Source organism: Onychostoma macrolepis, chromosome 11 (assembly GCF_012432095.1).
Source record: "Onychostoma macrolepis isolate SWU-2019 chromosome 11, ASM1243209v1, whole genome shotgun sequence".
NCBI lineage: Eukaryota > Metazoa > Chordata > Actinopteri > Cypriniformes > Cyprinidae > Onychostoma > Onychostoma macrolepis.
The window spans coordinates 12,088,646-12,113,316 of NC_081165.1; the positions used below are offsets into that span (position 1 = coordinate 12,088,646).

Consider the following 24,671-nt stretch of genomic DNA (forward strand, 5'->3'; position numbering starts at 1 on the left):
GAATAGGACGTTATGTTGCATATCTAAACAGCCATGATGTGTATATTTTTTAGGAACATTTCTTTTAACGGTTTTCTTTGATTTCCTCTGTTTGAACCCTCGTTTAGGTGATGAAGGAAGCAGTAGAAGAGCTGACTGTGAGGCCCGACATCGGCTGCTTCATCCACGGTCTGTATCTTGAAGGGGCACGCTGGGATTCAGAAACAGGCCAGCTTACCGAATCCCGTCCCAAAGAGCTCTACACAGAGATGGCTGTTATCTGGATGGTACCCGTTCCCAACCGCAAGCCCCCTCAGTCTGGAATCTACGTGTGTCCTATCTACAAAACTCTTACCCGTGCTGGTGAGCAATTTGAAGAACATTTCTTTGTGAAACTTGCCACACTCTTTTGTTAATGTTTCACTACTGTACATCCTGTGGAGTCATTGTGATTTATGTGACAATTCGGTTTGTGTTTTACCACAGAGATCTGAAAAGTTTTGTTTTTTTCCCACAGGAACTCTCTCAACCACCGGGCACTCAACTAACTATGTAATTGCAGTTGAGCTGCCCACAGATCGTACCCAAGGGCACTGGATCAAACAGGGTGTGGCCTTGATCTGCACGCTTGACTACTAGACTTATACACAAACCCTTATTCACACACAAAAGCTTGAAGCAACATTGGAAAAATACATATTGATGAAAAAAACACTGTTACACTGTAAACACTCTCAGTCAGTGTTTAGAGATGACTACTGAGTTTTTAAATGTAGTAATAAAACAGTTTTATGCAAGGATGCAGTGTTGTACTAAATCTTGGGGCCCTCACGCAAACCACAAAATGAACTCCAACCACAAGCAATGATATCATGCAATATATATGGCATATTTATTAATATTTTAGTATATCACTATGGTAGTATATTGTCTTTTATTTTTATATTTTATTTTAATTTTAACGTTTCAGCAATTTTGTTTTGTACTTGTCATTTTCATAAGGTTTTTTTTTTCCCAAATACAGTTTTAGTTAGTTGAATAGGCAACATTTCTAATTTTCGTTTAAATTTAAGTTTCATCTCATATGTATATTTTGTGTTATTTTAGCTTTTTTATAAAAATGATTTCATGGGATAGTTCACCCAAAAATGAAAATTCTGTCTTTAATTACTCACCTTCATGTCCTTCCAAACCCGTAAGACCTTCATTCATAGAACACAAATTAAGATATTTTGATATTTTCATTTTTGGGTGAACTATCCCTTTAATAGTTTCAGTGTTAGTTAAAACAATCATAACACTGCAGTAAATTAGACAGACATAAATGAAAGTTATTTTACACTATAATTTTTTTTGGTGTTTAGATGATTTAATATTCTGATTACTCCAGACATAGTCTCAGTGTCTCCGTCTAAATTCTAACGGGAACATTGCCTTACTCAAGTCATCGATGCGCGGCTCCTTTAAGAAACTGGCGGTTCAGCAGCTCGCGCTTCCGCAGCAGACACTGACCCCGTGTGAACGCGAGCGCGCGCGCACACACACACAGCGGCAATACAGTCAATGACGGGAACTTCACAGGACAAATCACACTTTCTTTTTCATTTCTGACTCTTTCAGCTGGAACCTTTTCTACTCAACGTGAATATGACTTTTATTATTTGGTAACACTGTTTTCGAATTCATTTTTATAACTTATGGACAAAACCTTAACCTTCAAATAAGGGAATTTTATTTATTTTTTGTTCAACTTTATTTATGATAATCTTCCTGGTGATGTTGAAACTGGCATTTTATTTATATGTATCTGAATATAAGTGGCCTAATGCTGGTAAATGTGCTGTAATTCTGTAACCGTCAGTCATCACAGGAATTCATCAGCAGTGTATTTTCGGAGCAGCGTCACTCAGTGACAGCGCGCGGATAGTTTATCCGTGGATTTTAAAGGACCCTCTTGAGCCACGTTGAGTGTCTAATAGCTTAATTTCACCTGCATTGAAAGATGCTTCAGAATGGAAAGTCTCAAACGGACAACGCGGACGCGTCCGAGCCGGAGCCGGAGCCGGAGCCAAAGCCTGAAACGCAAAGCGAGAAGGCAGAGGCGACCGAGAGCGCCGCGTCTCACCCAGAGAGCGAGTCCACAGACACCGACTCCACTCGGTTCCCCCTGCCCGTCTATCCCAAACTGGAAATCAAGCGTCATGCCTTGACCGAGGACTACAAAGTCTCCAGTCAAGTATTGGGTCTGGGTGTTAACGGCAAAGTGGTGGAGTGCTATAACAAGAAAACCGGACAAAAGTGCGCGCTGAAGGTAAAATTACACACACATGTTGTAATGGGGATATAATGGGAGAGTTGACTCCACTCGTCCAATACATATTTTTCGGCAAATGAAGCCTGTTATCCTAAGCAATATAGTGGGTTTGTATCAGAATCATTCATTACATCTCATAACGTTAATCACATTGTGTAGTTAACAAATATCATGGACATTAGCCTGTTAAAATGATGGAACTTTTCACCATATTTTTCACCATTTTTTAGTAACATTTTAGATTTGTTCAGTTCACTTAAAATGACATTTTTTAAAAGTACAAATATTTCATTCAGTGTCTTAATATAAAATCTAGAAAACTGGGAGTGTGAGAGTCATGGAAAATGCAGAAATATCGGAATTTTAAAATTGTGAATTGTAAAAATCAACTTGAGGGAAAGTCATGAAAAGACATTAAAAATGAGATTTTTAATAGCTCTAAATTTTATTGGCTAGAAAGTGTATTAGTCATGAATGACTGAAAAAATCAGGGAAAATAAAGATAACGCTGCAAATAAAAATTTTGTTAGATGACAAATATACTTTAAATATAATATGTCCATGTCAGTATGACAGCTTTGAAAAAACAGTTTCAAAGCAAGTAAAATTTTCTAATGAACTTGCTGCAGGTGTTGCTTGAGCTACAGGAGTTTTGTTTAATAATCAAGAGAGTAATTCATTATGCATTCACATCTTATGTCACAGAAAACTAATTTGCTTGTCTTCAGTGTCTCTGTGTTTGCATGTGTGTCATGGCACCGTACCTCATGTAAAGGGTGACAGCCAGAGTGACAAACAGTGTTGAGGTTCCTGGAAACTGAAGGGCCACCAGTTGAAGGGTTACCCAATCTAACTTAGCTCTTTAAGGAGATGAGGTGTGACACATAGCATTCAGGCAGTGCAATGGAAACATGTCACCCAAGCGCCATCGTGAACAGGGATTTACTGTTCAGTATAATCCAGCTGGATCAGAGGAATTCTAAACGCACATAAAGAGAAAATTATAATTTTAGTAGTAAAACACAAAAAAATATAATTATAAAATATTATGCTAATATTAAAGCTGAATATATATATATATATATATATATATAATTTTATATTATATTATATATATTATATTAATATATATATATATATATATATATATATATATATATTTATATATTAATTACAATTTAATAAATGAATGCTTATTTAAATATTTCTGGGGAAATTTGCCTTATAGTCTAATTGGACTTACAGGTCCCAATTATTAAAATATGGACCTGTCAGTGTAGGAAGAACTTTGATTGTCAAACTGTACCAAAATGTCAGGTAATGATTCGTCTGCTCATATTTTTGTGTTGTGAAGCAATAAGAATTTATAAACTTCCCTGTCCACTTGTAGTTTTGTCAGGCCATCTGATTTGGCAAGTCTAGATTGCACCTGTTCTCTCTGTTTTACAACTTAGTGGAAGATATATAACTAGGTTCAAACAACAGCTGGCCTGAGATACACATTCAGTGTCTCTTGTAATAGTTAAGGTCAGGATTTGAATATCACACCGAGCCAATGTGACAACAGATCACGGTGGCGAGAGACTCACTTACACTCAATTGACACACAGTAGTACCATCCCAAATGTCTCTTCAGAGTGATAGAGGCATTGCCTATTATTATGAAAATGGCATGGGCAAATGTACAGTATCTCACAGAAGTGAGTACACTCATTGCCAAAAATATTGTCACCCTTGGTAAATATGATCAAAGAAGGCTGTGAAAATTAATCTGTATTGTTGATCCTTTTGATCTTTTATTAAAAAAATTCACAAAAATCTAACCTTTCATTGGATAATAAGAATTTAAAATTGAGGGAAATATCATTATGAAATAAATGTTTTTCTCTGATACACATTGGCCACAATTAACGTCACCCTTTAATTTAATACTTTTTGAATCCTCCATTTGCCAGTTTAACAGCTCAGAATTTTCTCCTATAATGCCTGATGAGGTTAGAGAACACCTGACGAGATCAGAGACCATTCCTTCATCCAGAATCACTCCAGACCCTTTAGATTCACAGCTCCATGTTGGTGCTTCTTCTCTTCAGTTCACCACTCATTTTCTACAGGGTTCAGGTCAGAGGACTGGAATGGCCAGCAGAAGCTTGGTTTTGTGCTCAGTGACCCGTTTTTGTGTTGATCTTGAGGTTTGTGTTTGGATTATTGTACGGTTGGAAGATCCAAACATGGCCCATTATAAGATTTCTAACAGAGTCAGTCACTTATTGATTTTTTATCTGTTGGTATTTGATAGAATCCATGATGCCGTGTGTCTAAACAAGATGTCCAGGACCTCCAGCAGAAATATAGGCCCACAACATCAAAAATACAGCAGTATATTTCATTGTACACATGGGGTACTTTTTATCCCTGTGTTCACCAAACCCATCTTGAGTGTTTGCTGCTAAAAAGCTAATTTTTTAGTTTCATCTGACCATAGAAGCCAGTCCCATTTGAAGTTCCAGTCGTGTCTGATAACTGAATATGCTGGAGTTTGTTTTTGGATGAGCGAGGAGAATTTTTCTTGAAACCCTCCCAAACAACATGTGGTGATATAGGTGCTGTTTGACAATTTTTTAAAAAGGTTTTCTGACCCCGAAACTCAACTATTTTCTGTAATTCTCCAGCTGTTGTCCTTGGAGAGTCTTTAGCCACTCAAACTCTCCTCCTCACCGTGCATTAGGACGATATAGATACACGTCCTCTTCCAGGCAGTTTCATAACATTTTATTTTGATTGGAAATTCTTAATTATTGCCCTGATGGTGGAAATGGGAATTTTCACTGCTCTAGCTCTTTTCTTAAAGCCACTTCACTAATTTGTGAAGCTCAATTATCTTTTGCTGCACATCAGAAATATATTCTTTGTTTTTTCTCATTGTGATGGATGATTAAGCGAATTTTGGCTTTGTTTTCCCTCCTATTTATATTTCTGTGAAACAGGAAGCCATGGTTGGATAATTTCATGTTCATAATCACCCTGGAGTGCTCAAAATTGTGAATATGAATGGGAATATACTAATATATTTTACTCATAAGAATTTCTAGGGGTGACAATAATTGTGTCCAATGTGTATTTGAGAAAAACATTTATTTCATAATGATATTTCCCCCCATTTTAAATTCTTATTATCTAATGAAAGGTTAGATATTTGTGAATTTTTTAAATAAAAGATCAAAAGGATCAACAATACAGATTAATTTTCACAGCCTTCTTTGATCATATTTACCAAGGGTGACGATATTTTTGGCAATGAGTGTACGTACACCCCTCACATTTTTGTAAATATTTTTGTTATATCTTTTCATGTGACAGCACTGAAGAAATGACACTCCAAATTGGGCCCAATTAGCCATTTTCTCTCCCCGGTGTCATGTGACTCGTTAGTGTTATAAGGTCTCAAGTGTGAATGGGGCGCAGGTGTGTTAAATTTGGTGTTATCGCTCTCACTCTCTCATACTGGTCACTGGAAGTTCAACATGGCACCTCAAAGTACAAAGACAAGTGTGTCTTGCCTACAGTCAAGCATGGTGGTGGGAGTGTCATGGTCTGGGGCTGAATGAGTGCTACCGGCACTGGAGAGCTACAGTTCATTGAGGGAACCGTGAATGTCAACATGTACTGTGACATACTGAAGCAGAGCATGATCCCCTCCCTTCTATTCCAACATGATAGCGACCCCAAACACACCTCCAAGATGACCACTGCTTTGCTAAAGAAGCTGAGGGTAATGGTGATGGACTGGCCAAGCATGTCTTCAGACCTAAACCCTATTGAGCTTCTGTGGGGCATCCTCAAACGGAAGGTGGAGGAGCACAAGGTCTCTAACATCCACCAGCTCCGTGATGTCGTCATGGAGGAGTGGAAGAGGACTCCAGTGGCAACCTGTGAAGCTCTGGTGAACTCCATGCCCAAGAGGGTTAAGGCAGTGCTGGAAAATAATGGTGGCTACACAAAATATTGACACTTTGGGCCCAATTTGGACATTTTCACTTAGGGTGTACTCACTTTTGTGGCCAGCGGTTTAGACATTAATGGCTGTGTGTTGAGTTATTTTGAGGGGACAGCAAATTTACACTGTTATACAAGCTGTACACTCACTACGTTACATTGTATCAAAGTGTCATATCTTCAGTGTTGTCACATGAAAAGATATAATAAAATATTTACAAAAATGTGAGGGGTGTACTCACTTCTGTGAGATACTGTAAATAAGGCTTTTTTGATGCTTATTGTGCTATCCTAAATGAATTTCAGTGTGCTGGAGCACAGTGAAAATCCAATTGACCTGAGTCATTTAGGAGTAATTTATTGCTCAATATCCTCTCTGCTTTTTAATCACAGGGTAAACAGGAATAGGGCAGAGCTGTCCATCTTTGCTGCCTTTTAATTAGGTAGCATGCTGATGGCTAAGTGTAATGAATGTGAGTGTATAGGTGCTGTTTAATCCACTCAGTTTAGCTGGATAGAAGCCATCCCTTAAATCTATTTCATTTAATTCACTCTTGATCTGCCATATTGGACTTGAATGGCTGCCAACAAGAAAAAGATATCTTACTGCCTGGTCGAACCCCTGAGATACATTTATTACACTGCCATTGGGTCTCTATCTTACAAAGTCTATACCCTGCATATATAGTCAGTGCAGTGGTGGTTCTTGATCCCTTGATTGAGTTTAGTTGGTAGAGTGTTGGTCTACAACATCTGAAATCACCTGTTCTTGATGTAATTACATAACCTACAGTAAATAATAATTTGCATAACGTATAGACGTATAGTGAATAATAATTGACAACTGATGGATTAATATATATATATATATATATATAAATAATAAATATAATATATAACTATAAAATATGTATAATAAAAATATAAAATATGGTCCAATGTACCATGTTAATGTAAAGGAAATATTCGTATAGATTTTTTTTAAGGTGTTTTAGCTGTATTTTGAATTACGCATTGCACATATACAGTATATGTGACCCTGGACCACAAAACCAGTCATAAGGGTCATTTATTAAAATTTAGATTGATACATCTGAAAGCTGAATAAACAAGCTTTCTATTGATGTATGGTTTGTTATGATCGGACAATATTTGGCTGAGATACAACTATTTGAAAATCTGGAATCTGAGGGTGGAAAAAAATCAAAATATTGACAAAATCGCCTTTAAAATTGTCCAAATGAAGTTCTTAACAATGCATATTACTAAGCAAAAATTAAGTTTTGATATATTTACGGTAGGAAATTTACTAAATATCTTCATGGAACATGATCTTTACTTAATATCCTAATGATTTTTAATCATAAAAGAAAAATTTCTAATTTTGACCCATGCAGTGTATTATTGGCTATTGCTACAAATATACCCCAGCGACTCAAGACTGGTTTTGTGGTCCAGGGTCATGCCCCTGGACTGTTTTGTTGTTTTTGCTCCCCATGTGTTCTGTGACCCAGTTTCTGTCTCCAAGTCTGATTGTTAATTTGATGCCAGTTGTGTCTCCTTAGTTCCCTCGTTATCCTGTCTTTAAAGCCCCTGTCCTTTCAGTTCTTGTTTGTCGGGTCTACTGGTTACTGCGTCCGTCCGTCCGTCCGTCCGTCCGTCCGTCCGTCCGTCCGTCTGTCTGTCTGTCTCCCACCCATTGTGTATTATCTCCTGAGTTCCTTGATTAAAGACTGTTTAAACGTTTCCACGACACCTGCGTGCTTCCTCCACAGCGAACCGTGACGGAAGACCCGACCGACACAGTTACCTCCGTGTGTTCCCTCTGTTTTTGTTTCCGTGTTTTACCCAGTGTTTTTTGTTTCCATTGTGCCCCATGGATCCTCTCGTCCGGCCCGAATTCCTCCTCCTCCTGCTGGAGCAGGGGGATCGATCTCTCGAGGATCATACACGACTGTTCCTGATGTTAGCTAATGCCACCAGCTACCCGGACGATGTGCTCTGCTCATTCTATGATGCCAGCCTGAACACCGCGTGCTGTCGTCCGAAGATGGTCCTTGAGAGGATTTCGCCGCCTTCGTGGAGTGGACTCCACTACAGAGCCACTCCAGACCCAGAGCCCATCCCACCAACTCCCCGCGGTGCGGAGCATCAGCCCGAGCCCACCGATGACGGAGAGCCAATTCCCACCGCGATCTGTGAGCCAGCGCAATACCGAGCGACTGAGCAGAGGATTGCCCCGGAAGTAGAGCCCCATCCGTCAGACAAGGTGCAAGAGCCGGCGACAGTGCACACCACGAGGGAGCATGCCGTGGACGGTGTGAGCTCCGCCCCCTGCATCACGGCTGAGGGTGAGCTGATCGTGCATCTGGGGCTGCCAGACTTGGAGGGGGATCTAATTGATTGGGAGATGGATCTGGAGGCCGACATTCCCCCTCTCCTCTCTCCTTCGTCCTGGCTGGTCCTGTCCAGCCCTCCTTCGTCTCCGCTGGTCCCGTCCAGCTCCGCTCCTCCAGAGCGCCCTCCAGTGGCCGCTCCCGGAAAGCGTCCTCGAGAGCGCCCTCCAGAGCGTCATCCTCTTCCCATGTTCAGCCCAGAGGAGGCTCACAAATGGCAGCCCTCCCACCCGCTCCTGCCTCCTCCACCGCTGTCGCCTGGCAGCCCCTCCACTCGCCCTCAGCCCTCCATCTATGCGGTGCGAGCCCCATGGGACTGCCATCCTCCAGCTTTGCCGGGGCTGGAGTATCCCTCACCTCTGCCTCCAGTCTCATGAGGCCCGGACTCCGCCTTGGCCCGTTGACCCAGCGGCTCCACCTCAGCACCTAGCTCCTTCGCCTCCACCGTTACCCGTCTATCCATCAGCTCCACCGGTCTCCCTCGTCCCTCCGGCTCCGCCTTGGTCAGGCGTCGACGCGCCATCACCTCAGGACTCCGGCTCCTCCGGCTGCACCTCTTCGCTCCGTCCCACCGGCTCCGTTGGGCTCCTTCCTCCCGCCAGCTCCACCTTGGTCCTCAGTCGCTCTGGCTCCGCCGCGGATCTCCAGAGCTCCGCCTCGGTTGCAAGAGCACTCGGCTCCACCCGGGCCCCAAATGATATCTTTTTTAATACATATATAATTAAAATGCAGATTTTCTAGGGCAATTATGTTTTTGTAACATACTTCTGTCTATATAAATATTACATAAATTAATTTTAAAATATATATAATAATTATACTTTTTAGCACAATTATGTTTTCTGTAACAAATTCTGTGAATAAGACAAAATCAGAACCTTGTTTCATGTTTAACAGTATTTATAATTTAATAAAGCAACATGGTGGTAAAATGTCAAAGAAAAGATGTGTGAGCCCTGTTCAATGGCCTTTCACTGTTCCCATTGTGCTGTCAGCTACCGTATGCTCGACTGGTTCATATTACAGCCCTGGCACTGCCACTCTCACTGTTCAGTGTTTGAGTTCATCTTTCTGCAGTGATTCTACGTTCAGAATCCAGCCATTGTTCAGGTTTAAGCCTTTTTCAATCCTGGCATATTTGTGAGTGTGCCGCAAGGTTCATCTGGAAGTCGCTTGATGTTTCCTATGCAAGGGGGATGAAATTTATTTCCCCCTAAGGGAGAAACAGAGAAGGCAGAGTGTGACAAAGCTGTATGACGAATCTGCAAGAGCTGCCAACTTGTCTGTAGAAGTTCATTAGGAGGGTCAGTTTTATGCTGTAGCAGTTTGCAAAATCTAAACTCGAACTTTGTCCCATTAGTATTCATTTATTCTTTTACAACAGACCCAATAAAGAAGAGTATAAGATTACATGAGATAAAAGAATAGTTTTTATAAAGCAGACTGCTGTGTAATACTGTGGTGTCTTTTACAAGAGCCTTATTTTAGACAGATCAGAGTGTCATGTTTCACATGTTATCATAAGACGTTACTTGGACAAACACAGAAAGTAATATAAACACTCGTGTGTCTCTGTTTGACCAAGAACCAAATGTGAGATGGTTATGATTACACTGACCTCCAGTAAATCGAGTTGAGCCGCTTCAAATGACAAAACAGACCAGAATGCAAAACCCCCACATGTTTGTAAATGTTTCTGGGCTGAAACTGAAATATAGTGGTTTCTAGAAAATGTAATTCCCCACTCGGTTTTGTAATGTTTCTTAAGGAAACTGTGGTCACAGAAACCTTCATGGTTATACTCACTACTATTATAAATTATACACACTAACTAACAACAAAAGGCCCTTAACATCTAAATTAATTGATTTTATTTTACTAAAAATATTGAATGCATCGATCTGACTACATTAGGCTACACAAACAAAAGTCATTTCAAAGTATAAATAAGCTAATAAATATAAACATGTCATTAGATGGTATCTGTAAGCAACATCCATCCATCTCATTCAAATTAATGACTCACATAAAAGAATATAACTTGTTATTTACTAAATAGAATCCAGTCAGAAGTCTATAGACTCGTCTAGCAGTTAACTGAGACTGTTAAATTCTGTGGCTGTAGACTCAGGAAATTAAATGCAGTCATAAAGCTTAAACAGTCAATATAGCCATCATGCATTCTGCAATCTATCCCTGCAGATGTGCTAATGAACTGCCTGTTGCATATATTGTCTGTTTATGTTTCTGTGAATTTAGCAAACTGATTGCTTTCATGGCACATACAATTTTGCAACTGTGTACATGTTATTACTGGCCTTAATTGAGACCATTGTAGCTTGTTGTGGAGCTGAAAATCTGGCTCAAAAATAGATGTGACTCATTTGTAAGCACATGGTCACATCTGCTTTCTCTCATAATGCAAACTACTGTATATTTAGAATTTTTTTTTTTTTTTACGAAAACAAGAGTGGTGCTTGTCTGTGCAAAACCTTCTGCCACAATGCTAGGGTTTTCTTTTTATGTGAAAGAAATGAATACTGTTATTTAACATGGATGCATAAAATTGATCAAAAGTGACAGTAAATACTTTTATAATGTCACAAAGGATTTCTGTTTCCAATGAATGCTGCTCTTTTGAACTTTCAGTTTCAAGTTTCCACAAAAATGTTAAGCAGCACAACTGATGTTTTCAACATATTAATAATAAATGTTTCTTGAGAAGAAAATCAGCATATTAGAATGATTTCTGAAGGATCATGTGATGTGACACTGAAGTCTGGAGTAATGATGCTGAAAATTCAACTTTGCATCACATTTATCAAATAGAAAAGAGTAATTTTAATTTGTAATACTATTTTAAAGGTTTTTACTGCATTTTCTGGAGCCTTGGTGATCATAAGAGACTTCAAAAAAAAGATTACAATCTTTCTAATTTCTAGTTTACTCAGCCTTACTAAATACACTTAGCCTTAATAAGTATATGAACAGCAATAATAGTATTTTTCTTAGAAAACACTGCTAATAAGTGTTTTTGTAAGCGAACGTGTTTGTTAGCACCAGACAGCACTCACATTCATAATAGCAGATGCTGTCGCTCCTTAGAAATTAATCCTTTTACAAGATTACCCATAAAGCTTATGAAGCAAAACCAGTACACATGTGATTTATTGTGTGTGTGTGTTATCTGATACTCGCGTGGTTTTCTTTCAACCACAGCTTCTGTTCTGTTATTGTTGTAAAAGGAGTTTCCTGACGCCTGTTTCCCTGTGATTCTACAGTAGGTTTTTTTGTAGGTGGTTCCTGTATCTCTGAATCAGGACAGAACTATAAAGGTTACTCCAGTCAGTCATTTACAACACTGTCCTTGAAACTCCAGCCCACGGGCATCTCTGTTAAATGACTCAAACTGTCTTTTGGCTGCTGTTAGTCAGAAAGCTCACGCAACACGTCTCTTTTTCACCCCCCATATATATATATATATATATACACACATTGTGAACTTTTGGTTATCAGCTGCAGAGACAACGTGGGTGGGGGTCAAATCAAATTGCATGCAGTTCACGCCTCTGCAAGTGGTTCAAACAGCTTTTGGGCTTTAATTGATAGAAATTAAAACCAGAAACCCATTACTGTTTGCTTGCATGTAAACAATTGCAACATGTTTTAGTGTTTAGTGTGTAACTTTTTAGTGTGTAGATGGATATAGCACATTTCTTTGCTAGTAATTGTTTTATGTGGTGACATCTGCCTTAACTGCTTTTATCCGAGTCAAAAATAGTTTTATAATTACATCAATGAGAGTAATAAACTAAAAATGTAATTAATTCATCTAGATTAATTAAAAACATTTTTTTTTTTTTTTTTTTTTGTCCATACAGTGAAAGTCAATGACTGACTTTCATTTAATGGACAAACACTTTAGAATATTCTTCAGAATATCATCTTTCATGTCCCATAGAAGAAAATAAAGTCATACAGATTTGGAACAATGTGAGGGTGAGTAAATGATGACATAATTTTCATTTTTGTGTTCCCCCCAATACTTTTTAAGGAACAGTTCTCCCAAAAATGAAAATGTACTCACCCTCAAGTCATCCAAGATGTAGATGAGTTTGTTTCTTCATCAGAACAGATTTGGAGATTTGAAATGTAGCATTACATCACTTGCTCACCAGTGGATTCTCTGCAGTGAATGGGTGCCATCAGAATGAGAGTCCTAACAGCTGATAAAAGCATCACAATAATCCACAAATAATCCACACCACTCCAGTCCACCAGTTAACATCTTGTGAAGTGAAAAGCTGCATGTTTGTAAGAAATGTGTAAGCAAACCATTATATACCATAAAGCCATTTTTAAATTCTAAACTGTTTTTTCCGACTGCTAAATATAAGTTTTTTATCAATAATATTGCTTTCTCCAGTGAAAAAGTTGTGAAATAGTCCAGACAGTTAAAAAAAAAAAATTACGTGGGATTTTGATGTGGGAGAACAACAGGGCATGGACTTCTTCATTAGACTTAATATGGATTATGGACTCATGTTTTCGCCATGGCAACAGTTTAAAGTTAAAATGCCTTAATGATGAATTTCTTTATTACAAACACACAGTTTTTCACTTCACAAGATGTTTATTGATGGACTGGAGTCAGGTGGATTACTTGAGGATTATTGTGATGTTTTTATAAGATCTCATTCTGACGGCACCCATTCACTGCAGAGGATCCAATAGTGAGCAAGTGATGTCAAATTTCTACAAATCTGTTTTTTGTTTTTTTGTTTTTTTAACACATTGTGTGTGACTATAAGCTAGTCTTGTTTTTGTAAATACAACAGTAAACTATTTTTGAATCTACTACAGTCAGTATCAGTTGATCATAGACATCTTGTTGCCTGAAAAGGACACAAAACACTAAAAAGGCACCATAGAAGTTACACTGGGTGTCACTGCAGTGGCAGCTTTCAGGCCCCAAAAATACACTCTGATGGGATACATGTGCAATGTCAAGGTCTCACACCGTGCCAGTGCATGCCATGTGCTTGACGTCCCACTTACGTGGAGAGAAAGGACGAACACAGAAAGACCAGTTAAGGACTTTCTACTGACTCTGTGTGGTAAATTGCATAATATGAACAGAAATTTTATTTTCTTTTAGATGAAACAAGCTATTGCATAACTGTTCTTCTTTTAATGGGCAGCAAGCGGCTGGAAAGCAGTTGAATTTTATTAAAGGAATGTTCCAGGTTCAAAACAATTGAAGCTTCTTTGACAGCATCTGTGACATGCTGTCAATTGCCGCAGGTGAAAAGGACACAGAAAAATATATATATTTAATACATATTACATTATATTTATTGTAATTAAAATAAATAGAAAATTAAAAATAACAGCATTTATTTGAAAAATCTTTTGTAAAATTACAAATGTCTTTTGATCAGTTTAATGCACCCTTGCTGAAAAAAACTTGATTTCATAAAAAAATTAAATAAAATCTTACTGATCCAAATTTTTGAACAGTTTGAACATTTTTGACAGTCTGCATCTTTTTTCTGTTTTCTTTAGATTCTGTACGAGTGTCCCAAAGCCCAGAGAGAAGTGGAACTGCACTGGCGAGTATCCGGGGGGCCACATATAGTTCGGATCCTCAGCCTCTATGAAAACATGTATCGTGGGAAAAAGTGTCTTCTCATAATTATGGAATGGTGAGTCCTGTCAGTGGTAAAACATAATTTCCCATCATGCCCAGCTGCCAGAAATAGTACAGCTCTTTAGTCAACATCCTTGACTACTGACATTTCTTTTTTTATAAATACACAACAGGAAAAAGAGAACATGTCACTGTGGGGGTTTTTTCCTGTATTTTTGCACCCAGTGATACCATGTGATCTTATGTCACAGTCTTATTCTGAATGAAGGTTTCAGTTCTCTTTTTCACTAGTAGTATCTCAAGGATTTTATTATACTTACTTATACTTATTTTACTACATTGTTATGAGTAAAACAACCACAAGACTTTAAAAACATCATAAAAATGTGCTGTTTTAAAAGTGTGTTGATATTTTTCTTATAGGGTCATATTAAATGGTTTATGCCCTTTGCTAAACAGCCAGTAGACTCAGGGAACGGGACATTCTCATTCTAGAGAACATCTTATTAGACAGAAATTGGTGTAGTCCAACATGAGTCATTCATTTTCCAGAAAAGACTGCCAGCTTTCCTCAAAGCAACCTCAAAGTTAACAGACATGGACTAGAAGCTACAAAACTCTGATTTTGAGTCCATGCTGTTTAATCAAACGGTGGCTTTGAGCGCTGTATTAAGTGTGCTTTATCTGGGATGCTTGAGCAGTCTGAGAGCGTCTCATTCACTCTCACTGTGAGAGCAGCACTCAGAGGAGCAGAGAGGGACTGCCATAGTCAGAGATTCACAGAGACAAACGTTCCATCTCTTAATTAGAGCTCATTTCCTGTTTCCCTCGTGCTTTTGGGCATTTTGGCAATAATATGATTCACATCATTTCTAAAACCATAAAGCCATGTTAATGTCGTTGTTTTCACATACTCAACTGGGAAAGGAACTCAGCTTATTGGAATTGTGTATTTGTGCGTTAAGCTGTGTAATAAGAAAATGTGTGTTTGTGTGTGTGTGTGTGTGTGTTGTGTCAGTATGGAGGGGGGAGAGCTCTTTAGCAGAATTCAGGCCAGAGGAGACCAGGCCTTCACGGAGCGAGGTGGGTTATCTGTCTTTGCTATTTGTAGCACACACACACACACACACACACACACAGGAAATCTGTCATGCAAAAGTTGAAGTATATTGCCACAAACACACACACATACCCACATTTAGGCCAACCTAAGCTCTTCAACTGCCACCTTTTACATGGTGAAAATTAGGTTTAGTAGTTGGTTGAATATTCTGAGGAAGTTAATTTGCCATGCCATGCCATTTTTTTCAGTGGTTGGTTAGTTATTTATGAGTATGGAGAGGAAAATAATTCCCTATGCAATTTAACAACAAAAAAATATAACACAGAGGATAATTTCCAATATATTTCCATTGATTGGTTAGTTTGTTAATTTTCCATGCAATTTCCATTTAGTTGATTAGTTAACGGTTAATATAATGAGGAAGAACATTTACAATATATTTTCCATTGCTTGTTTAGTTAGTTGGTTAGTTAACTATGAGTATGGAGAGGAAGTTAATTTCCTGTGCAATTTCCATTTAGTTGTTTAATTTGTTAGTTAACAGCATAACACAGAGGATCATTTCCAATATATTTCCCATGGTAAGTTAGTTATTTAATTTCCCATGCAATATCTAATAGTTTATTAGTTAGCAATAAATATGATGAGGAGGATAATTCTCCATATACTTTCTGTAAGTTAGTAAGTTTATTAATCAACTATAAATATGGTTATAGTTATGATGAGGTTATATCATTTCCATTGGTTAGTTAGTTAGGTATGAATAGGATTATGGTTATGATTTTTATTATTAGTAAGTAGGTGGTGTAACGGTTCAAGTTTCTCACGGTTCGATATTGTGGTTTTGGACAGAAACAAAAGAAATAGAAACAAGCACATTTTTTACACCCCTAATTATTAGATTGCAGTTAGTTAGGTAGATAGCTAGGTAGGTGGTAACTCATTTTTTGAAGAAGTCACTGAATTGTACACTTGCCTATATTTTGAGGCAGGAACTGAATAGTGTTAAAAAAAGAAAGTTTGCTGTTGTCTTACACTTAAAATCATAAATGACATCAGAGACAGCAATCGCACTGTATTCCCTCTGTTCTGTACCTGCAGAGGCCTCTGGGATCATGAGAGACATCGGCTTAGCCATCCAGTATCTGCACACCATGAACATTGCACACAGAGACATCAAGGTAACAAGTGATCGTTACTAGTACTACCATAAGAATGAGAATAACATTATATTAAAGTCAGATATTCAGGAAACTGGGATACTGCATTTAGAGTCTTTTTTTGTATCATTGTTGACAATATTTTGAGCATCTCTATGCCTTCCTCAGCCGGAGAACCTGCTTTACAACAGTAAAGAAGACACTGGAGTTCTCAAATTAACAGACTTTGGCTTTGCTAAAGAGACTTCACTGCATAACCCATTACAGACGCCTTGCTACACACCGTATTATGTAGGTCAGTAAGATGAATGTCACTCTTATCATGAGAGGAACATTCTTTACCTCTCTTTAAACATAAACAGAGACAGAGACTGAGTTCTGTTTGTATATGTAGTGTAAATATAATAACACTCTGTATATTAATGCAAACTAATGTGCTCTTTTTTTACATGTGTCTCCAGCACCAGAGGTTTTAGGCCCTGAGAAATACGACAAATCATGTGATATGTGGTCTCTGGGTGTGATCATGTACATCCTGTGAGTATAACGATTGTGAGTATAACAGTAAATAAAAGCTGTGGTGTACATCATTTTAAACTAGCTGAAACGGCTTTGTTCCTCTTTATGTTGCATGAAGGTTGTGTGGATTCCCACCGTTCTACTCCAACACAGGACAGGCCATTTCACCGGGAATGAAGCGGCGTATTCGCATGGGCCAGTACGAGTTTCCCAAGCCGGAGTGGGCTGAAGTATCTGAGGAGGGTGAGATGCATTTTATGTTTATTCTGCACCCAGTCAAATGTCATGTTGCCTATTTACCACCAGAGGACAGTGTTGCTTTTGTTTTGATCGCTATATCGCCATGACTACGTGTAATCATTTGGACCTGTTTTATATATGCATGGTTATATATAATTCCAGTTTGCAATATTTCAGTGCAAAGTAAACTTTTGAATATTAATTCATGTGCAAGTATTCTCCTTTGAAAACATTTTGTTCAATCCCTTTTCATGGCCCTTTTTCAGTTATTTTATTGTATTTAATTCATTGAGCATTAGAAATATCATATATATTTAATAATGAGTAATATAACAATGATTATTATTATTGCAAGTAGAATGCAAATATGAAAACTTTAGTTTAGTTTAGCAGATTAATATGAAAATTAAGTTGAATATATGATTAGACATAATTATTAAACAATGCACAATAAAATAAAATTAAATTAAAATCAACACATATATATATATATATATATACAGTATATATATATTACTCTATATTTAATATATATTTCTAATTGCATGAGTGTATGATGTTTCTAATGCTTTTTCTTATTTAGGATTGTTCGCTCTTGCTTTAAGAAGTACACATAGACATAATTAATTAGACAATGTGTGTGTGTGTGTGTGTGTGTGTGTGTATAATGACTAATTAATTATATCTATTTGTACTTGTTACAGCAAGAGCGAACAATCCTAAATTCGATTTTATATGAACGTTTAATTTTTTATGGAACATACAGATTGGTACAGACTGTGTTTGCATGTTGCAAATATCAATAAATGGCTCAGATATTCTGGCTGTTCTGTTCTGTATTTCAGTTCTGTTCACACTGCTATCATGATTCACTATCTAGATCAGTATTTCTCAACATTTTTTGTACCCCACAGCCATGTCTGTAAATGCTCAAAACACTGGTCTCGATTATGGGGACCTAAAACAGTCACATTCCTCTTACAGATATATAATATTCTTCTCTTCCAGCTAAACAGTTGATTAACCAGCTATTGAAGACCGACCCCAATGAAAGAATGACCATTGAACAATTCATGAACCACCCCTGGATCAATGTGAGTATTTCAGCTGATTGAATGTGTTTCTTTAGATATATGTTTTCTGTATATTCAAGGATCCAACACTGAGATGTTTCTTTTAGCAATCCATGGTGGTTCCCCAAACGCCTCTCCACACCACACGAGTGCTGACAGAAGACAGCGAGATGTGGGACGAGGTCAAGGTGAGTACAGGCTGCTCTGCCCAATCAGAGAATTACACTACCTGTTTAGAATAATGGCCAAATACCATTTAGGTGGCTTTTTCGTTGTTTTGTGTTTTTTTTTTTTTTTTATGACAATGAAGAATGGTAACACTATTTTCTGTAATATCACCTCAATCCTCAAGGAGGAGCCACACAGCAGAATAAAAGCAACTTAACTTGGTATACTAATGCAAACTAATATGTTTTTTATTTATTTATGTAATATATATGAATAAAATAATAAAACAGTGTTATTTAGTAGTAATATCATTGATATAATATTACAGGTTTTGTCAATATTTTTAATTCCAAATTATTTTTAGATTTTCTGTTTTTAGTTTCAGTTAAAGTTTCAGTAATTTTGTTATGTTTTTGTCTTTTTTTCATGTCTATATCATTTTTATTTATTAGTTTCAGTTTATTTAGTTTTGGTTATAGTTCAAGTCAAACTACACGAAAGAGAAATGGCAACTAGCTGAAATAAAATAACAGCTTTTTTATAATATTTTATTTCAAGTAATTAAAATGTTTTTATGGTTTTAGTTTTCATTTTAATTATACTATCTATCGATGCAGTTTAAACAAATCATCATCATAATCGTCATTTATTATTATTCATATTGTTAATATTTTAATAATAATAATAATGATTATCATTTTGAAATTGCATACACACATTAATTATAAATAGCATTTGTTATACTATTTAAATATATAGAATATATCTATGCCATTTATATAAACAATCACCATTATTATTATTATTAACAGTAATTACTTTTTAAATTGCATATATAAAAATAATGGTTATATTTTATTATTTGTAATAATACTGATATTGATAATAAAAGTTAAAATATATATATATATATATATATATATATATATATATATATATATATATATATATATATATATATATATAACTTTATACTATTTATACTTTATACTATGTGTTATTCTATGTACATTGTTTTGTCTCTTGGTTTGTAGGAAGAGTTAACCAGTGCATTGGCCACCATGCGCGTAGATTACGAGCAGGTGAAGATTAAGGACTTGGATGCCTCCAGTAACCCCTTGCTGAACAAGAGACGCAAGAAAGCAGCGACAGGGGAGAAGAGTGGAGGAAGTGGATGCAGTAGCCAGTGAAGGAATGGAGATGAAGAACAGACAGATCAATGGCACAAAGGGAAGTGCAAGATCAGATAAAAGGAGTCATTAGCAAGAATGGAAGAATAGGGAAATAGATGGGCTCTCCATAGAAGAACAGAGGACGGATGGATCAAGGGAAAAGGCAAGAAAAGGAGACAATTTTGTTGATAAACAAGAAAAAAATAGCGGAATAATTGGACAGAATGCACATGTATACAGAAGAAGTCCTTGTTTCTATCACCAGCAGTGAAGAAGACTTTAAAAAGCTGCTTTAAATTCCTTCAGCTGTGTGCGTGTGTGCTGTATATGAGTGTTCATTCATGTCTTTTTTGTGTACTGATCTATTACTTGATACGCACTATGTATGTGTTATGTATGTGTATTTGTATACGATGTGTTTCTGTGTGTCTTAGTCTCATTAGTCCTATCATGCAGAGACTTATAAGTATTAGTTCACCCAAAAAATGACAATTTGCTGAAAATGTACTCACCCTCAGGCCATTTCTTCATCAGAACAGATTTGGAGAAATGTAGCATCACTTGCTCACCAAATGGATCCTCTGCGGTGAATGGGTGCCGTCAGAATCAGAGTCCAAACAGCTGATAAAAACATCACAATAATCCACACCACTCCAGTCCACCAGTTAACATTGTGTGAAGTGAAAAGCTGCATGTTTGTAAAAAACAAATCCATCATTTAAAAAACTGATCTACATCTTGGATGGTTTGGGGGTGAGTAAATTGTCAGCCAATTTAAATTTTTTTGATGAACTAATACTTTAATTTGTTGATGTTTGGGCTTTTGTTATTGGCCCTTTTTATTGCAAATAAAAATTGTAAATACATATTCAGAGGAATTGTGTGTCTGTGCTGGAAATATTTCACAATATTCCTTGTATTGCGAGATATGGTGCTTTTTGGTGCTGTGAGTCACTTCCTGAACCTGAACTCATCAACATCTGCATAAGTAACTAAAAAACTGACCTCAGATCATTTCCTACAGGCTTCATTCCTTAATGGACCAATCAGTTCTAGAGAAGTTGACATCTACATACTTGATCTCTCCTTCCACCATCTCAGATATTCAGGTGTTTAATATTTTAGTTGCCAGAATGTGCATTAACCAGAGATAATTACCCATTAGTCTCATTATTATGATGAAATACTAGGATTTCCCACAGGCGCTTACGCATTTTGCTTACTACAAAGCTGAGCAGATTCTGAGAAGGAATGTTTTCTCATTTTAACTTTTTAAAAATGTTTTATTGCGGAAAATGCATCACTTCAAAGCAGCCTATGCTAAATACTCTGCTTTCTTTGTGGCCAGGCACTGCGTGCGGTTTATAAATAGCAATTATCATACAGCGTTCTGGTGCAAAGCCAGCATTAGTCTGGCTGATAGCGGGCCACTTTCAAGTGAACATATTTAGAAGACCACTTAACAGTGACCTTTTCCCTAGTTTCTGCCACCTGATGTTTGAGGAACAAGTGTCTGCGCCGAGTCTGGTTGAAAACTATTAAGTCAAAACAGTTTTGAAATGGTATTTTGAAATTGTTTGGTTTTTTGAATAATCACCACATGCAACTTACCACAATCGCAATCATGAACAATTATTATGAGATGCTTTTTTCTGAAATTGCATACACACTCAAAATGTTAAATGGAAATTCCAAAAAGTTATATTTATTTAAAAAAAAACAACAACAACACAAAATTTAATGAAAACTGATAAATGATACAACAATGCATATGCTGCTCAAAATTAGACAAAATGGGTGGGATTTTCATAAACTGACTTTTCATAAATTGAAATTGATTTTATTTTCATTGATATACTGCTATAGTTTTTGTTATTTTTATATTTTCTTTTTTCACTTTAATTTTAGCTAGAGTTTTAGTAATTTTGTTTTTGTCATTTTTTTTTTTTAAATTGTTTTTATTCATTTTTATTTATTGGTTTTAGTTATTTTAGTACTTCAAGTTTAGCTATTAAAATATTGTTTCCAGTAACAAATAGATATATATACAGTGATATATATAAGAGTTCAGATGTAAAAGCTTTTTAAAATTTTCTCCTGAAATGAGCATATTTCTCAGGCTTCTCTGTTTGTTTGTTTTTTGCCTTAATGGCAATGAAAACAACCTATTTATTGCCATTTAAGTGAAATTACTGAACCTACACATAGGAGCCCGATAAAAATGCTCATTTTAGGAGAAACTTTCAAATGGCACTTAGACGCTTTCACATCTGAACTCTTCATATATATATATATATATATATATATATATATGTGTGTGTGTGTGTATATATATATATATATATATATATATATATATATATATATACACATAGTTGTGCTCATAATTATCCATATTGGTAAATATGATGAAAGAAGGCTGTGAAAATAACTGCATTGTTTATCCATTTGATCTTTCATTAAAAAAACAAAAAAAACTAACCTTTAATTTAAGCAAAACAAAAAAGTAAAAGTGGGGGAAAATCACATTATGAAATGAATATTTTTCTCTAGTAAACAATGGCCACAAATATTGGTACCCCTAAAAAATTCTTATGATTGAAATATCTCTGAAGTATATTTCCATTCATATTTGCATTTTTTTTTTTATCACACCAGGGTGACTAGGAACATGAAATTATCCAGCCATGGTTTCCTGTTTCACAGGAATATAAATAGGAGGGGAATCAAAGGCCAAATTCCATTAATCATCCATCACAAGGAGTAAAATCCTTGCTGTTGTGCAGCAAAAGATTAAGTTTCACAAATTAGAAATTGGCTGTAAGAAAAGAGATAAAGCATTAAAAAAATTCCCATTTCCACCATCAGAACAATAATTAAAAATTTCCAATCGACAGAAAATGTTGCAAATCTGCCTGGAAGAGGCTGTGAGTCTATTTTGTCTTAAAGCAAAGTGAAGAGGATAGTTTGAGTGGCCAAAGACTCTCCAATGATCACAGCTGAAGAATTGCAGAAAATAGTTGAGTCTCGGGGTCAGAAAACCTTTAAAAGAATTGTCAAACAGCCCCTACATCACCACATGTTGTTTGGTAGGGTTTCAAGAAAAATTCTCCTCGCTCATCCAAAAACAAACTCCAGCATATTCAGTTATCAGACACGACTGGAACTTCAAATGGGACTGGCTTCTATGGTCAGATGAAACTAAAAAATGAGCTTTTTAGCAGCAAACACTCAAGATGGGTTTGGTGAACACAGGGATAAAAAGTACCCCATGTGTACAATGAAATATACTGCTGTATTTTTAATGTTGTGGGCCTATATTTCTGCTGGAGGTCCTGGACATCTTGTTTAGACATGGATTCTATCAAATACCAACAGATAAAAATTTTAAACTGACTGTCCATGCAAGAAATCTTACAATGGGCTGTGGTTGGATCCTCCAACAGGACAATGATCCACAAACAAACATCAAAATCAAAACAAAAATGGGTCACGGAGCACAAAACCAAGCTTCTGCTGGCCATTCCAGTCCTCTGACCTGAACCCTGTAGAAAATGAGTGAACTGAAGAGAAGAAGCACCAACACGGAGCTGGGAATCTAAAGGGTCTGGAGTGATTCTGAAGGAATGGTCTCTGATCTCTTAATAGATGTTCTCCAAACTTATCAAGAATTTCAGGTGAAGACTCAGAGCTGTTATCTTGGAAAAAGGAGGTTGCAAAAAGTATTGAATAAAAGGGTGTGATTAATTGTGGTCAATGTGTATTAGAGAAAAACATTTATTTCATAATGAGATTTTTCTCCCATTTTAAATTCTTATTCTCCAATGAAAGGCTACATTTTTTTGTAAATTTTTCAAATAAAAGATCAAAAGGATTAATGATACAGATTTATTTTCACAGCCTTCTTTGATCATATTTACCAAGGGTATGAATAATTTTGAGCACAACTGTATATATGTATGTATACACACACACACACACACACACATATATCATTATATATATATATATACACACACAGTATATCAAGTCATTTAAAAAGCACTTCTTTTTCTCAGTTGCTTTAAGAACTTAAAATTTTGTAGCAACTTTAACAAATCTACAATGCCACAAGTAAAACTTAATCGAAGTGTTATTACACTAAAATTCCTGAATCTCTTTGCATAAAAACACAAATTATCAATGTGATATTCAGATCAGTGTACTGTATATATATACAAAGGACAGATGTTTTTTGACAGTATTTGTTTACAAATCAGTGAGGGTGTTTGACCCGAGCTCGTCTATGTCGTGAGAGCCAGGAATAGGGGTAAGACTTGTGAGGCAGGGTCACTAATCACTATGGCCTTTATGAAGAATGTTCCGAACAGACATGTAAAGGTCAGGACCTGTTGTCTCAAGTTGTGTATTTATTTTCAGCCTCGTCCAACCTGTTCATTTTCATCTATAAGACCTTTTTTTCTCTGTGACACTGTAAATATTTTGTCAGCCCAAATTTTTCGACAATTTGTGCTATGGTTATTGTAAATGTAAAAACAGTGCACTGTCTGATGGAGAGATCACAAGCTTGTGTTGACATGTGCGCGTGTTTGCGTGCATCAGATCACATTTACATCCTGTTCCTAGGGACCCTTCTTAATTTCATTCCCTCATCACAATTTCATGCCCTGCTTTGTACCAGTCTGAGTGTAACCGTGACTAGCGTCACACTTTTTCCTTGTTTACAGCTTACCAGAAAGTCTAGGTGTAGTGACTTAACAAGCAACAACAACACTGACTGACACTGACTGCAAGTCAAGCTCAAATCAGCTTTGTTTAATTATTGACATTTGCCGTATAGTTATTATGAGACCCGTGTGACCTGTGTCCCGATTTGGACTGTGTCCACAGCTCTGTCTGTCTTTACTGATGCTTTACCACGGTACGTGTGGCTACGTGAGC

At 36.7% G+C, this 24,671-nt stretch overlaps 2 protein-coding genes across 4 annotated transcripts in view; both read left to right on the forward strand.

Moving 5' to 3' along the window:
• Nucleotides 1–809, forward strand: part of dnah1 (dynein, axonemal, heavy chain 1) — a 35,045-nt gene extending 34,236 nt beyond the window's left edge. For all 3 annotated transcript variants that reach the window (XM_058791848.1, XM_058791849.1, XM_058791850.1), the window contains 2 exons: nucleotides 108–342; nucleotides 497–809. In XM_058791848.1, coding sequence (XP_058647831.1) covers nucleotides 108–342; nucleotides 497–618 — 357 coding nt within the window. In that variant the 3' untranslated portion in view covers nucleotides 619–809. The remainder of the gene's footprint in view (nucleotides 1–107; nucleotides 343–496) is intronic.
• A 679-nt stretch (nucleotides 810–1,488) lies between these two features.
• On the forward strand, nucleotides 1,489–20,596 carry mapkapk3 (MAPK activated protein kinase 3). Its single transcript, XM_058791875.1, has 10 exons — nucleotides 1,489–2,290; nucleotides 14,251–14,390; nucleotides 15,354–15,418; nucleotides 16,500–16,579; nucleotides 16,727–16,853; nucleotides 17,020–17,095; nucleotides 17,196–17,320; nucleotides 18,326–18,411; nucleotides 18,498–18,578; nucleotides 19,593–20,596. The coding sequence occupies exons 1-10, from the start codon at nucleotides 1,982–1,984 to the stop codon at nucleotides 19,746–19,748; spliced, it is 1,245 nt and encodes a 414-aa protein (XP_058647858.1). The 5' UTR covers nucleotides 1,489–1,981; the 3' UTR covers nucleotides 19,749–20,596.
• The last annotated feature ends 4,075 nt before the right edge of the window (nucleotides 20,597–24,671 follow it).

Excerpts from the sequence above, each read along its gene's own strand:
- mapkapk3 (XM_058791875.1), top strand. The coding sequence starts at position 1,982 with ATGCTTCAGAATGGAAAGTCTCAAACGGACAACGCGGACGCGTCCGAG. Across the intron at positions 15,419-16,499 it reads CCAGGCCTTCACGGAGCGAG|AGGCCTCTGGGATCATGAGA; the intron begins GTGGGTTATCTG and ends CTGTACCTGCAG. Across the intron at positions 17,096-17,195 it reads GGTGTGATCATGTACATCCT|GTTGTGTGGATTCCCACCGT; the intron begins GTGAGTATAACG and ends TGTTGCATGAAG.